This window comes from Anabrus simplex, chromosome 13 (genome assembly GCF_040414725.1).
Source record: "Anabrus simplex isolate iqAnaSimp1 chromosome 13, ASM4041472v1, whole genome shotgun sequence".
NCBI lineage: Eukaryota > Metazoa > Arthropoda > Insecta > Orthoptera > Tettigoniidae > Anabrus > Anabrus simplex.
Genome location: NC_090277.1, coordinates 54220863 through 54238113, shown reverse-complemented (window position 1 = coordinate 54238113; position 17251 = coordinate 54220863). Strand labels below are relative to the sequence as shown.

Below are 17251 nucleotides of genomic sequence, written 5' to 3'. Positions count from 1 at the left end.
CAATTAAGAAAATTTATTCTCTGACCGACCAAGAAAGAATGAGAACATGTATTCGGGATCATGAACGGGAGATTTGTTTGTTGTAGAGAAATAATTTGTTGCACAGCCTGATTTTTAATGTACATTTTTAGATAAAAGAGTGCATGGATTATTAGAGTAAATATGGTTTTGTGCATCACCTTATGACTCGGTGAAGGAAGCAACAGAAAATTACCCCAAACCATAAAAATTACTTCACATCATTTCCCCAAAAGGACTTTTCAGTGAAACTCAGGGTTTGTATTAGACAAGTTGATGGCATCTACATTATGTGAAGGAGTTATCTGTTGAAATAATTTACTCACAATCAAAACTTTTAATTAAATAAACAAACACAAATATTCTTTTATTTGCCCAGAGCAATTAAATTCATCTTTTGTACATTATATAAAAAGGACTAATCTATAATATAATCTGTATCAAGACGGAGCATTGTATGTCCTAAGTTGTGAATGTGAAGAAGACAAGCACAAACAAGTACAATTCGCTTCTACTCAGCGATCGTTACGAAGCTCTGCGTTTGATGGAAACCTTTCCTCTGCTCAGCTGGGAGATGTAGATTCGAACTTTACTTGCATCTGAAGTCTTCTTCACCCATATCTGAAAAGAAAGATATCATAAGACAAGTTTATAGAGAGACAAAGTAAGAGAATTCATACATATAGAGAACCTTTATCTATCAACAGCAGATAGAGAGAGGGAAGTGGAGTCTAAAATAAATATAGGCTACAACAATAATTTTTTATTAAAAAATTTGGCCAATTATAGACAGCTTGGAACCTAAGACTATGGCACAGTATTTTTTAAAAATTTTCTTCCCAGAACTTTTTCATATGTCGGCTGATCGCCTGCTTTTGCTCCTCCAGTAACACTCTCCAAGGTTGACGCTGAAGTTGCAAAAGTAAAATATATGCAGAAGTGACCTGTCACTGGAAGCCCACCGTGTTAGTCAAGATGTCATCTGTGATCTTCAGTCTTTGTAGATACCATTGTATCTCTTCTATCCAACCAGTGGTGTGTTTCAATTTGGAGATAAAATAAAACATCTTCCTAGCCTGTCGTCATCCATTCTGTGAAGATACTAAAATTGTAGTGTTCATCTTTTAACCCAATGAGTGCTACGCCTGTCCATAGACGATGCATGAGAACTTTAATTTTTTTGAGTTTCCCTGTTCACTCTAGAGTGCTGATTCGATCTCTGGCATGTTCTACCATCTGTTGGGCATATGTAGAACTAATTGATCACAGCTCATAGCTTTGGGAAGTAACTTACAGAGCTTTTTGTAGATGTCTGTGGAGCTCATTTGTGATGTAAATAAGCATGGCGGAACAACGAGCTAGCTGCTCTTTCAGCAATGTTATTTCGGATCAAAGAATCTTTCAGTTATTAACCACAGGGGAAAGTGATGACAGAGATGATGATTTTAATGAATTGTTAAGCGATTTTGAAAGTAAGAGTGATATAGAGAGCGATAAAAATATTGTGAGAAAGAAACAGAGCCTCCTTCTAAATTAAAGAAGAAAAATGCAGTGAGTTCAAAAGCTATTTCATCACTATTTTCGTGGTGAATAAATGACTTTTCTCCATCAGACGTTCAAGTAACTGTGACAGACTCTGGGAGACAAGTAATCTTTGATGACAAGCCCAAAATCATTTATTTTATTAAAACTATTCTGCCAGTGGAGGAGGTGCAGCTCCTTGTTGATGAAACAAATCGGTATCACAAACAACTGGTGGAAAACATTGAGCTGTCACCACATTCCAGGTTTAATAATAGAAATTAATGCAGCCAATGACCAAGAAATAAATACAATATTGTACATTGCTCCTTCACTACAAAATGAAGTCAACGACGTTTTCTTTCTGTACACTCTTGAAGATGGTACCGATCACATTGTTTCTGGCACAATTTGCAAGTACAGTCATTAGTAGGGTCGTGATGTCTTGTCTTGTCTTGTCGCATATTTTGTGATGGAATCCATGCACTGCGAATCGTGTCATGATATGTCGCAGGTCGTAATTTGGACGTTGCCAATCTTGAGTCATCATAGCATCCGTGGTGTAAAACGTGCTCCATATTTCTTTCTTCTTGTTGCGTAGTTCTTTTAACGCACTCTGATACACAGGTGTAGAATGTAATAGCATCCATTCTTGAAGATCCTCTATAAAGAACTTCTCTCGCCAGCTCATATACCAACCGTGAGGGGGTAAATTTGGATACGCTGAGAACTCTTTTTAGATAAATTGCCTTGATCTTTTCTAATTCCAGAAGATTGCTCTTAGTAAGATGGTCCCATATTAGATGTAATCCGTAACTCACAATAGGTGAGATCTTCACTCTGAATAGCTTTATCGCTGTATCCACTGAGAGGTTCCTTACGTGTAAGATGTTGTGCATTGCTATTATCGCAGTTGCAACCTTGTCCTTGATGTGAAGTGTGAATGTGGTTCCTGCAGGCTGTAGTGTCATTCCGAGGTATTTAAAGGATGCGACCGTCGTTAATCTTTCATTCTCATAATAAATTGTATCATGTGATGCAATTCTTCCCCCTCGTCTGAATGTCATAACTACTGTCTTATTTGCATTCAGCTGTAGGTCGTTTCTGCCGGCCCATTCCACTAATCTATTGAAGGCTGCTTGCAGATCTGCATGAGATGATGACGCAATCGCCATTTCATCTGCGTAAACATATATTTTTACATTCCTGGAATTTACTGTTGTTAATGCGTCCATGGTCGCTATGTTAAACAGGATGGGATTCAATGGGTCCCCCTGAAGCACTCCAGTCGTTTGCTCTATTGGGATAGATTTTGTCAGATTGTCATCAATCTGCACGTAGTTTTCTGTGAGAATGTTTCGTATCAGAACTAAGAGAGGTGTATCACTTTCAAAGACATGCTCCAGTCTTTCCAACAGTAATATTCTGTTGATTGAGTCAAAGGCCTTTGAAAAGTCTATGAAAGCTCCATGTAATTTTCCTTTTGGGTTTCTCGTTTCCTGTATGTCATCTTGTAGACACTTAACTGCTTGTAGAGTAGATCTTCCCTTGCGCAACCCAAATTGCTCCTTAGGTATTTTACAGTCCACGAGGTCAGTCAATCTATTTGCGATAAGCTTTGCCAGTATCTTGAACGGAATGCATTCTAAAACGATACCCCGATAAGCATCGGGGTCGCCAGTATTTCCTTTCCCTTTGTAAAACATTTTTAGAGTGGCTTACCTCCATCTGTCATGAATGGTTCCTCGTATGAGGCACTGATTCATAATGGCTCTCCAAACTGCTTTGAACACCGTTAAGCTTTGTTAAAGATGTTCATTGAAGATGCTATCTGGACCACAAGCCTTTCCATCTTTATTCTGCAGAATGGCCGCTTATACTTCGTCCTCTGTGAACAACTGGATATTTAAACCTGTTTCATTAGTATTTTTCTTAATCGGTTGGGAGTCCCTTGCTTGCAGTACCTTGCCAAAATGTGATGTCCATGTTTCCATTGCCATGTGCCTAGGAAGTTTTGGTTGCCTCGGTTGCAGAGCCTTATATGGGTTTTCTTTTGCCATTTCTACCAATTGGATTTCCATTTGACGCTGATACGCTTCCTTAGCTTCCTTAACTATCTTCTTGTAAAATCTCCTTAATGTCGAATACTTCTATATGTTTGTGTCAGTTTTTGTACGAGTCACTGCGTGAAGAGCATCAATGTCATTTCTTCTTGCCTCATAGCAAGCAGCATTAAACCATGGTTTAGCTCTGCGTTTATGTGATCTTACTAATTCCTTTGAATTTTGTAACAAGTTTTCCATTGTACGTATTACTTCGTTCAAACCTCCATGTCGTATCATGTTTAGTAGATCCGGTGCTTTTGCTACTTCCTCTACTAGACGGTCATTATCAATCGCCCTGGGATTTGTCTCTCGTCTCGACTGGTAAGTGCTTTCTGATAATTACATCTTGAAGTACTATCTGTGTCATGAAGTGAAGTCGCTTCAAGTTTGAAAAGATAAGATCTATTGTACTGCTCCCATTATGTGAGAAGTATGTGTGTTTGTCTGAATCATTGAGAAGGGATAAGCCCTCTGCTTCCAGAAAATCCAGTACGAGTTTTGTCTGTGTGGACTCACAATCTATCCTGCAGCTCATATCACCGGCTAGTATGAGAGGCTCGTTCTTGTTGATATTAAGGAAGGAGGTTTAGAAAGTATTTTAAAATATCAACTTATGTACTTGTAAGGAGTTACATGTATTAGTTGTCTGAGATTTTAGGGAATAATTTTATTTTGTGTTCTTTATTTTGTATAAAGATGATGCATGTGTGGGCACAAAAAGTGTGATTTTGTTTTCTCTCAAAATACTATTGAACATAAGTGTAGGATTTTCCATTTGCATTTAGATTTATAAAGAATCAACATTTGTAAACATTCAAAGCTTTTTTTTTTTGCTATTTGCTTTACGTCGCATCGACACAGATGTGTCTTATGGCAACGATGGGATAAGAACGGCCTAGGAATGAGAAGGAAGTGGCCGTGGCCTTGATTAAGGTACAGCCCCAGCATTTGCCTGATGTGAAAATGGGAAACCACGGAAAACCATCTTCAGGACTGCTGACAGTGGGGTTCGAATCCACTATCTCCCAATTACTGGATACTGGCCGCACTTAAGCATCTGCAGCTATCGAGCTCGGTACATTCTAAGCTAATCACACCACTGATAAGTTAAAAATTAAGGTTTCTATAATTTTTTTTACATACGAATGAAAAAACTCAGCGATGAGGTACCTGAAACTCAGCACTTAAAAGGTTAATTGCGTCTGTAATTTTCTCTATATTGTCTCAATCCAAATATTTATTCTTTTGGGGTCCCAAAATTTTGCTAATTATTTTCCTTTCTTTTTTTTCCCACTTTCTCTTCTTCACCAAAAATAATAATAATAATAATAATAATAATAATAATAATTATACAGTCCATAGTCATGGTATGGTTTCAGAGCCATATAACTAAGCACAACACAACAATGCAATCCACACCATATCGAAGAGACTCTCATCAAGTTTACGTATATCTGTTTAATGCAGTAGAGCAGTAGGAGGGAACGGAAATGTGCTTGCACAACAGTTAGTGAAAATAGGATGCCACGCCAGTCAAAATGTGGCCTGTGCAAAGAACGGTTCAGTGAGTTTTGTGGTTGACAAAAGCGTTCCATCACCATCAGCTGCATTAAGCACCCCAGCAGCAAACGCCGCTCATTCTGAATTGTCAGCTGGCTTCAGTAAGTGCAACAACTGCAGTTCATAACCTGTAAAATGGAGAGATTTCCTAAAAACTTTATGGATGGTTCTCTTAATAAATTCTAACTGTTGAGCACAGACATGCAATATATATATATATTTTTTGGCTTCATACGTAGATCATTCATATTGTTTCAAATGTCTCATCACTAACTGATGGCCTGTTGGAATATACCCGTTTCCTTCAGCTGACGATCCCAATGGTTAATGTTGTTTTTATGAGGTGGATTTTCACTAACCATACAATACTCACAACGAACATGTCACAGACTCAAATTTCACCAGCTACAAAACACACTGAACTTTTCTTTGCACAGGCCACATCTCGACTGGCATGGAGTGGCTACCTTCACTACTGTTACACGCGCCCATTTCTGTTTTCTCTTCCCTTCCTCAACCCGCTCCACTACATTAAACAGGGGTACATAAACTTGAAGAGATTCTCTTCAATATGGTGTGAGTTGCATAGTTGTGTAATGCCTAGTTCAGAAGTTATACAGCTGTGAAACCATACCATGACTTTACAGACACAGTGTATGGCACTGGTAGTAATAATAATAATAATAATAATAATAATAATAATAATAATAATAATAATAATAATAATAATAATAATAATAATAATAATAATAATAATAAACTCCACAAATAATGGGAGTAAAAAATTAGCCCCCTCTGCCATTTTCTTCTTCTTTTCTTAACTTCTACCCAGGTAGGGCCAGTAGTACATTGGGATTAAGCCCAGCACTATAACTCGATGGTTTTTCCAATGTTAACCCTCTATGTGGAGATATTTTCTTCTTTTCTTACATTTTTTTTTTTTTTTTTTTTACAATTTTGCTTTATGTCGCACCATCTGTGGAGACGATGCGATAGAAAAGGGCTAGGAGTGGGAAGGAAATGGCTGCGGCCTTAATTAAGGTACATTGCATCATCGCCATAAGACCTGTCTGTGTCAGTGCAACATACAGCATAATTGTAAAAAAAAAAAAATCTCAAGATAGAGGGTTAACATAGGAAAAAGCATCGAGTCACAATGCTGAGCTTAATCCCAATGTCCTGCTGTACCTTAATTTACCTAGTGCGAAAACTGGAAACCACAAAAAAAAAAAAAAAAATAAAAAAATAAAAAAAATACAAGAACTTACTGATTTCCATGATTATAATTTTTACAACACCCCATTTATACTTTATTCTTTGTTAAAAACCTCTTAGTATGTATATTCCTTGTATTATTAACTATTACCATAATAACATCTCATTTCACTTGTTATTCTTTAAAATAACATTTTCTTAAGATTTCGCCAAAAGTGATCTTTGCTCCAATACGGCTGATGATGACCCCTAGATGGGTCGAAACTAGTACCGTGTAATTTATAATTTTATGAATATATTTTAGTATTGAAAAGGTGGAAACGTTTACATTGTTATTATTATTACTTATATATTATTCTCAGTTCAATACGGACCAAAAACATGAAATTCATAACCATTAACAATTGATGAAGACGTAATCGAAGGCCACTCTTCACAAAGAGTACTGCTCTGAAAAGTATCACACCATATAGAACTACTACGTAACCTGATGTGCGAGTATAGGTTTTCCACATTGGGTACACTGCTGATTGGGATCGTACTCTTCCGAGGCTTCGTTCTGTTGTTAGAAGCAATTGACGCCTATCCATGGACAGGGGCAGCTAGCCCTCCAGCCAATCGTGTACTTGCTAGTACCCCCACAGTTAGGCTCATTCTAGTAATGATCAGTTAAGCCCTCACGTCGCCATCTATGATGGTTGTGGTAGGCTGGCTATGAGGATACTAGCGACAGTGGAAGTTAAGGTGTTGTGTGCTACTACTTTGTCTGAGATACCAGCTCTATTTATAAGCTGGCACCTCAAGCGACTAGCAGTAGATGCCTCCCTGCTCCATCTTGGATACTACTTAATAGAATTTGCATTACGTTGCACCGACCCAGATAGGTCTTATGACGACGATGGGATAGGAGAGGGCAAGGACTGGGAAGGAAGCGGCCACGGCCTTAATTAAGGTACAGCCCCGGCATTCGACTGGTGTGAAAATGGGAAACCACGAAAAATCACCTTCAGGGCTGCTGAGAGTGGGGTTTGAACCCACTATCTCCTGAATGCATACATAATAGCGACTCCTAACGTGATGAGCATGGAACGACTTCCTTTATCCAATCAGGCCTTAACAAGAATCGAAGCCAGGCCCATTTCTATCCTCGTGAGATAACACACTTTTAGCTTTCATGAAAGTGTGCAATGTCTCCTGTGGTTTTGATGTTGCCCTCTATTTGTTGTAACAGCGATAGCACGAGTAACCTAGAGGTCTGTCTTGGCTAGAAGAGGCTATCTTCTTGTGCGTAATTGGCCTATTCTGTAACTAGGACACTGAGCTCTCATTACGCTTACCCCGTTTCCATCTTCTTCAGTTACAATGTGCCCTGGGAGAGCAGAGCTAACCCTGTGCTTTCTTCCTGTTTTAGGTAGCAGCCTCCATACAGAGTCTGTCACCAATGTGTTAAGACGAATACAAACGCCGGCCACTGAGGTAGAGGGAATTCACTAGATGCAGGAAATTTCCCGACATGCTGGGAATAAAACATCTACGCCAACCATTCAGCCAAGATTTGTTAAGAATGAAGCCATAATTTTCAGTGTCAACTTTAGTTAGATGTAACAAAAAATTTTCAGTCTGTCAAACATAGCAATTTCAATATAAATTATAACACTATAAACATATCTGTGAAAATACACACTATTATACAGAGAATGGCATGTTTCGTTCTACAAGAACATCCTCAGATTCTACCAAATCACTTAAAACATGCTTATATATGTACAGTATTGTTTAAAAAAGCAAAGTCACCTCCGTACAGGCCATGAAGGCCCTTGGAAGAGTGGAAGGTAAAGGCTTCCACCATTGTTAACCTCGGCACGTGATGGGGTAGAGTGGTTAGCTCTACGCCCGGCCGCCTTTGCCCCCAGGAATTAACCTGGTACTCATTTTTGGTGTAGGCTGAGTGAACCTCAGGGCCATATGCATCTCCAGAAGTGGAAATCTTGTTTCTTAAATTTTACGACTTCTTGACGGGGATTCTAATCCATGTCCTTCCGTGCAAACCGAGCACGCGTACAGTATTGTTTACGTTGCATGAACTTGTCACTGATGGAGAGTTTAATAATAATATGAAGCAGTACAGACAAATAATAAATTTTGTTTGTCTTCTGAAATATTACCACCTCAGTGTAACCTCTAACATAAGACTTTAATATCATTACCCTCCTGGATAAATGAAAATTTAAACAATCATTTCTAAATCTTACAAAACATTGTGGGAATCAAACCCAGAACCCCTGTGACCAAAGGCCAGCATGCTAACCATTTAGCCATGGAGCCGGACACCTAGTGATTAGAAATTGTATACCACTACCTCCCCTACCGACCCTGTTGGCCAACATTCTGATGGTGAAATTTTTATGACCAACGGAACTTGAACCAGCTAACCACGGTGTCAGACCATATAGACTCCACGCCTTTAAAGATCATGGCCACCAGGTGGACTAATTAAGTAATTAAATAGATACTGTGTATACTTATTAGATATTGTGTTAGGAGATGAATCACGGCTAAGAATGATGTTATGGATGTGGAGATTTTCCCCTGGAATTGGAGTTTTTATCATACAGACAGGAGGGCAAGTATTCACATTGGTGAACAGAATTTGTAAGCTATAAAATTGTACATGTAAAAACCTGGAAGGAGGTGACATTTATGCAGAATTATATCAGCTATGTGGGGAATGACACACAAAGGATCTTTATTGTAGCGGGTGATCTGAACCTTTTCTTTTTTCTTTTTGCTAGTTGCTTTACGTCGCACCGACACAGATAGGTCTTATGGCGACGATGGGACAGGGAAGGGCTAGGAGTGGGAAGGATGCGGCCGTGGCCATAATTAAGGTACAGCCCCAGCATTTGCCTGGTGTGAAAATGGGAAACCACAGAAAACCAGATCTGAACTTATAAAAATAATACGTGGGAAGGTAAAACGAATGCTAGAAAGCATGATCAACAAATGGTAAATAAGTTAATCTGGGAAGGACAGCTGAAAGTGATAGAACAACCTAGAGGGAAGAATATTCTAGACATGGTACTGATAAAACCAGATGAGCTCTATTAGGTACATAAATTGACATGATAGGTGGTATAAGTGATCATTAAATTGTTTTTTTCTGGTAGTTAAAAATAAGTGCGATAGAAAGGAAGGTCTTGTAAAAGCAATAGATAATAGTACCATATGGTTCATATGGTTGATAAGACAGGTATAAGGAAGTTTTTAAAAAGCATTTATGATCAGTGGGAAATGATAAATAAAAATGTAAACAGCCTATGGAATGGGTTTAAAGGAATTGTTGGGGGTGTGAAAAGAGGTATGTACTGTTAAAGGTGGTAAGAAATCATAAAGACCACTATATTATCAGTAACTGAGCTCGATAGCTGCAGTCGCTTAAGTGCGGTCAGTATCCAGTATTCGGGAGATAGAGGGTTCGAACCCCACTGTCGGCATCCCCGAAGATGGTTTTCCGTGGTTTCCCATTTTCACACCAGGCAAATGCTGGGGCTGTACCTTAATTAAGGCCACGGCAATTTCCTTCCCAGTCCTAGCCCTTTCCTGTCCCATCGTCGCCATAAGACCTATCTGTTATCCTTGATATCTTGATATCTTTGCCAGACCTATCTGTGTCGGTGCGACGTAAAGCCAATAGAAAAAAAAAAAGAAATCAGTAGCGGCGATTGGGGGGGAGGTCCCCACTTTGTGGAGAAAATGTTACATTTTTATTTAATTTTATTCCATTTTAGCCAGCTGAAACTAGGAATGATTAAAATCAGCAATTTGTACAAGCCCTGTTGTTTTACCAGCTAATTATTTTCTTCAAGTAATAATAATAAGAAAAAAAAGAGACGACGTTTGTCGCAGCTAGTCGATTTGTACAGCATCATTGCAAGTAGTGGACACTTTGCATGTGCTGTAAGGAAGGGTAGCGAGGATATATATTTTTGCTGAGGTCATGGAAATTGAGGTAGGGTTCACCCGCTTGCTGTGTGCATTCGTCAGTCTGGCAGTCTCTTTTCTGTCTGTTAGTTTCTTAGCGTGTAGTCAAATGAAAATGAAAATCCACAGCCTGTTTCCAGTCATTCGACCGGGTTAGGAATGGAATGAAGCCACCTTCTAGCGGCGAGGATAGGAATTGTGCCGGCTGCTGAAGCCTGTCGCACTCCTCTGGGGTGATGATTAATGAAAGATGAAATGAAATGATATTGGAGAATGTTGCTGGAATAAAATATGACAGGGAAAACCAGAGTACCCACAGAAAAACCTGTCCCACCTCCGCTTTGTCCAGCACAAATCTCACATGGAATGACAGGGATTTGAACCACAGAACCCAGCGGTGAGAGGCTGGCGCGCACCTCAGCCAGTGAGGCTCTTGTAGTCAAATACTAAATTATTTTTTAATTGTATAATCAACGCCACACTTCTATTTAATTTCAATATATGTGTAATATTGTTCCTTTGGTGAAAGTTTTATTGTATAGTATTTTTTTTTTTTGCTAGTTGCTTTACGTTCCATCGACACAGATAGGTCTTATGGCGACCTTAGGATAGGAAGGGGCTAGGAGTTGGAAGGAAGTGGCCATGGCCTTAATTAAGGTACAGCCCCAGCATTTGCCTGGTGTGAAAATGGGAAACCACGGAAAACCATCTTCAGGGCTGCCGACAGTGGGGTTCGAACCCACTATCTCCCGGATGCAAGCTCACAGCCGTGCGCGCCTAACCGCATGGCCAACTCACTCGGTTTGTATAGTATTGAATCACAAAAAACTATGATTACTGGACTAAGTTGGTAAACTGTCAACCTTTACCTCTGTGTTGAAATTTGCTCAGAGAGCATAATTTTTTTTTAGCATAACTTTTCTTTTTTAGTTCTGGTGTATATACTACCACCCCCACCCCCCAATCTCACAAATCCGGGTACTTTCTATTGTCCGTACAATTTTTTTGCCCCCTCCCCACTTCTAGTTCCCAATTGCTGCTACTGTATATTATAGCAGAGAAATAGGGAGATTAAGGAGGAGGTACAGGTGGGAAAGGAAAGAGTTAGGATTGGTTGTGAAAGTAAGGAGAGATTGAAGGAACTTACTAGGAAATTGAATTTAGCAAAGAAGTCAGCTAAGGATGGCAAATATAACATTGGTAGTCATAAGAATTTTAGTGAAAAATCAAAGGGTATGAGAAAAATCACCATGGAGATGACATTGTAAACAAGCAAGTTTGAAATTTTATGTGGCTGTTTCTATCATAATCACTGACATACGACTATGTTTTATGTAGAATTCAAACCACTACAAGAAAGAATGTGTTGGAATCCAATGGAAGGGAGTTGATTATGTTCATCTGAGGTAAGTTCAATAACCTATGCATGATGGAAGGAACTGAGATGTGAATGCTACACACACTGAAGACCGGCCCCAGAGATCTCCGTATTACTGTGGCTGGTAGTTGTGAACGGACCCTGGAAATCTCCGTTTTTACATACTGGCTTAGTTTTCAGCTTGTTGCGCTGCCTATTAGCAGCAAGAGTTTGAACTATTTGCCATCATATCATGGAGTAGTAGGATCAATGATGTTAGTGCCAATATTTTTTTCTAATTTTACAATAACTGTAACCATGAAAACAACCTATATACATGGGTGATCTTATGCGCGTGCCTAGAGGCAATTTCCTATGATAACGTGCCTTGTGTAACGACATAGTATTTCATGCAGATTCATTATCTGATGTGTCACATGGGTCACAAGCTCTGAGAATTCTCGTAGTTTCTCAGCTAACAGTAGGTGACAGGCTATGAGAATTCTTGCTTTTATGCACCATATTTCCCTGATTATTGATACAATTCTGGACGAGATTATAAGTTCAAATAGTGTAGCCATGCGATATAAACTATCGTTATCGGTGCATCTTTCTTTCTTAAAATCTTCCTGTATTTAACAAAATAATATCAGATATGTAGAGCTATTCCCTGGAGCTCCAGCGCAGATGTCAACATGGCGCGGTGCATTCAGTTGCTGAGGGATACCGATATTTGTGGTTAATTATATGAAGACTGATTATCATAGGTACCGCATGACAGTGAGTTGGATATTTCTAATGATTAATGGCCGACACTAAACGGGGAGTAACTGTAAAGAAAAATCCTTGCATACAATAAGTACACGAAAGGCATAAACAGGGCATTCCTACTACAATGTGCTTAAATAATACTATTAAATGGAGCCACAAACGGTGCTGCTTTGAAAGATATCACACCGTACAGATTACTAAACAACCCAGTGAGTATGTGTTCCAAGACTGAGGTTGTTAGCTTGAATACTTTTCAAGTTACAGTAGTGTTTTGAGTGCAGTAGTGTAATTTCTTTCTTGGAGGCTTGAACTATACGGTCCATACGGGGTAGCAGCCTCTGTCCGGGGCCCATCCTCAATGTGTTCAGTGAATGAGCTGACTGCCCAGACAGGCATGTCTCTGAAATAACGAGTTGTTTTATTTGCCTGTAAATCTACCGACAAGATGCTGGCATATCTGAACAGCTTCAAATATTAGTGGTCTGAGTAGGATAAAAATTCATCACCTTGGGCTCAGAAAACCAGAAAACTCCCATCTGAACCATTCAGACTGGTAAATAATGGGAAATTGAAATACAGGTGTAAAAAGGCAAGACAATAGTGTGAGAGAGCATGGAGACCAATTACACTCAAGAGATAAAGATCTTGAAATTGCAGGGAACTTGAATTATTTAAGAACTGGAGAATTATTCAAGAGTGGATATGGAAATCAGCACGAGAATATCATTTGAGACAGTTTTCAATCAGAGAATACAGAACGTACTATGGAACAAAGTTATACTAATTAAAACTAAGAAAATAATATGCAAGACATACTACATACCTATCACAACATGCAGCTGACACCTGGTCAGAGATAAAGAAGGATGAGAATTCGATACAGGTAATAAAAGTGACATTTCTGAGAAGTATGTTACTGAAGATAAGGGTGGATAAAGTTAGAAATTATACAAAAAAAAAGTTCAAGAGAAAAATAGATGAAAAAATTGTGATCTGATAGAATCTGATGATATTCTTTCAAGAAAGAAATATGTAATTCAGCTTTTAACTAAATATTATCCTTCTCCAGTGTACCACCACCACCATCATCATCATTCTTTCTCCTTTTCATCCAACTCCTGCTGGGGCATTTATGGAACTTCTCCACCTTCCTCTCTTCTTCTGCCATTCCTGTTCCTTCATTTTGTCCCAGTCCAGGTTTCTTCTTCTTGCTCCCCTCTTTATTGAATCGATCCACTTTGTCCTAGGCCTCCCTTTCGCTCTATTTCCCCCAACCTTTATCTCCATTATCTGTTTTCGTATTCTTTTCTCCTCCATCCTCTCTACATGTCCAAAACATCTTACTTTATTCCTTCACCCATTATGTACTCGCAGGAAAGTAGCCAACCTTAGATTCCTATACAACGCTGTTAATAGTTTATTTCGTTCTCCTGAACCTGCATCCGCCTTTTCCCTCCATGTCCCAACTCGCAAAAACCAGGATAAATCCACCCCTTCATATTCCATATTCCAGCCTCTCTCTTCTTCAAACAAATTTATCCGCATTCCAACCCTCCTTAACTCTATCTCCTGACAGGAACTTTTCCTTCGTATGCCTCCTTTAATCTTCATTAACTTAACCTAGTTCATTTTCTTCATATTCCTTTTTTCTTTTCCCACTGCTATCCCCTCTACTGTACATAATGTAATATTTCTTTTTTACTGCACTATACCGTCACTTGTGTGTCTTATCTATATTTATCTTACTGTGCTTAACTGTAAGTTCTTCTCTTCATTTTACTTTCAGTCTTCAATTTTCTTGATTCTTTTCTCTTGCCTTAATGTTTTGTTGTTAATTATTGTGTGTGTCTACAGTTATTTTGTTAGTTTTTAATTTTCTTCCGCTATTTTTATCATTAAATGATTTTTCCTCATTGTTCTTTCACTTATTTTTATAAATGTTTGCATTGTGCTACTCCATTGTAAATATATTTTTCATTGCGGAACTTTGTAATTCGGCTTCTCGCTGTTTTGGTTTACCAAACAAACAAATAAATAAAACAATAAATCAATTCTCTCATTTAGGTTTTCTATTCTGAGTTCCCCTCTCATTCTGTCTTTCCTATCGTACTTCTTAGCTATTTCATTTCGCTGGCCTGAATTCTACTCTCCTTCCTACAAGCCACCGTCCAGGTCTCAGCCGCACAAGCCGATATGGGTGCATAATATACTTTGTACATTATCTCTTTACGTTTCCTTGGTACTTCCTTATTCCAGACAAGGTTCCTTACGCTCTGGTAGAATCTGTTTTCTTCTTCATGTATTTTCTAACTTTATTAATCCAGTATGAATTTTGAAAGCCTGGAAAAATCTCCAAGTTATGGATAATAGATACAGAGAGTAAAAAAGGAGAGGAACTGTATTTGCCTGAACCCAGCTGCATCTGATTAAGAAAGATAAAGGCTATATTCTGGATGATAATGGGACATTAGAGGACTGGAACTGGATGGCAACAGTCGATGTCTTAAGATACAGCCTGCTGTGAAGATTAAAAAAAAAAAAAAAATGGAAAATTATGTTCAGGGCTACAGATCATCATCATAATCATCATATACAGTTTCCAGCTGTTGGTCAGGTCTGTTTGGAACATAAGCCTCTCCATCTCTTCTTGTCTCCCCACCACTTCTCCCTCTTCACACTTGCCCAGTCCTCTCCTCTTCTCTGTACACACTCTTCCACTCCTTTTATCCACCAGTCTCTTGGTCTTCCTCTCGGCTGTTTCCCTGTTATCTCTATTTCGTGCATCCTCCTCGGCATTGTTTCCTGTCATTCTCTTCATGTGTCCATACCATCCAAGTCTATATGCGCCTCTGTTGTTCTGTAGTGGCTCTTCTTTTACTATATCTCTAACCTTCTCATTTTTCATCTCATCCATTCTTGTCATTCCTATCCTGCTTCTCAGAATTTTCATTTCGCTTGCCCGTATCCTAGTCAAGGCTCTCTTACCCAAGTTTCTGCTGCATACGTCAGAATAGGTACATAGTATGTCCTGTATATCACTCTTTCTTCTCCGAGGGACATCCTTGCTCCAAACCAGGCTTCTGACACTTTTCAGGAACGCTCCTGCTTGTCTTCCACGCTCGATTATTTCCTTCTCACTTCTTCCACTTTCCTCTATGATACTTTCCAGGTATATGAAACTCTCTATCTACCTAACCTTTTCCCCTCCAAGCATTACCCTCTCGCAGGGCTCCCCTTCTTTCTAGCTGTGAACACCACATCGCTCTTTTTGGCATTAAATTTCATTCCATATCATTCCACCTCATCCTCCCATGCATCTATCTGTTCCTGGATATCCTCTTCCTTTTCTCCCCAGACTAACAAGTCATCTGTAAACATCATCACTTTGATTTTTCCTTTTCCAATTTTCCTTGCCACTTTTGTTATTAGGTTATCCATTAGCAGTTCAAAACCACCACTTCTTGAACCTGTACTGTGTAGCTAGCTCACTTGGTGTAAGACATTTCATCAACATCCTCATGTGTTCACCCCCAAACGAATATAATGATATCTTCCAAGCAAGCTGATTGAGAGTTTGTAGAAGACTAAAGAGACCAATTGTAAAACCAAAAGCTGGCACATCAAATGTTCCAAAGTTCCTAGTTGTTGCAGAACCTAGCAGTCAGTTCTCTCACTTTCATGACTCTTCCACAATCTCTTTCATCAAACTCATGCCTTTGTCACTGCTGTTCAAAATGTTGTGGATCATCTTTGACGATCGTCATTAAGTCGGTTGATCAGAGGCTGCATCTTCCCAGATGTTGATATTAATTTGGCACATCTTAATTTTAGATTTTAGAACGTCCTTACATAACTTTCGTTGCCCTCCCTGATATCTTCGTCTAAGTACTTTCCTGCAAGTGCAGGGTCTGTTCTTCAGATGGGTCAACGCCATTTTATGTGATCAAATGCAATGTTCAGCTCAAGCCTGGCAATCCTACAGTTCTTCGAAGAATTCTGTTCAACATTACAACTACCAGAGTCGTTGATGAAGAATGTGGTCCTGGAAGCCTTGAAAGGTTCATTATCAATCCTGTGAAATCATTTATATATACATAAATGCATTTAGTATACTCTGTCCTCACGGGCAAGCTCCTTATGGTGGGGAAGCGTTTATTCGCAGAATAAATGTAAATATATTAGTGTCTTTATCTTCTTGCTCTTGAGGTGAAGTTATAGGCACAGCAAGCACCGGTACCAGTCACTGCTCTCAGAACAGGGTTGTACCATCTTAACTCTTTCGTACAGCAGTCAACTTAAGACGACTCGCGGCGATATGTTGTTCGCTGCGGACTGCGTACGTTGACCTTTTTTCTCTTAGCAACATGGAAGTTATTATCTGTCTATTATCTGTCGAGTACATTTAGAAGCTGGGAAAGGTCAGAGGGTAGAATTCTCCAGTGATCAGAGGAAGTGTAATACATCTTCTGGTTTGACAGGTAGTAAACAAACACGGCGGCATGCAATGATGTTACTATAAGGATGAAGATCATAAATATTAGCTGTTAGTGACAAATTCTGACTTGGAAATGTCTGTGTATATTAATGAAAGCGTTATTGATATGTTAAGTGATAATTCTCACCAAGGATTGTCCAGAAAAACCTGCAATGTGTCCTATTCCATATTTTGAGACATACCATACCAAGCGAAACTTCAAGGTTCCTTATTATCGGTGCTAGGTAT

At 39.0% G+C, this 17251-nt stretch overlaps 1 protein-coding gene across 3 annotated transcripts in view; it reads right to left on the bottom strand.

Annotated features, from left to right (window-relative positions):
* Positions 1 to 359: 359 nt before the first annotated feature.
* LOC136885069 (sin3 histone deacetylase corepressor complex component SDS3) overlaps positions 360 to 17251 on the bottom strand; it is a 126229-nt gene continuing 109337 nt past the window's right edge. For all 3 annotated transcript variants that reach the window (XM_067157473.2, XM_067157475.2, XM_067157474.2), the window contains one exon: positions 360 to 639. In XM_067157473.2, coding sequence (XP_067013574.1) covers positions 544 to 639 — 96 coding nt within the window. In that variant the 3' untranslated portion in view covers positions 360 to 543. The remainder of the gene's footprint in view (positions 640 to 17251) is intronic.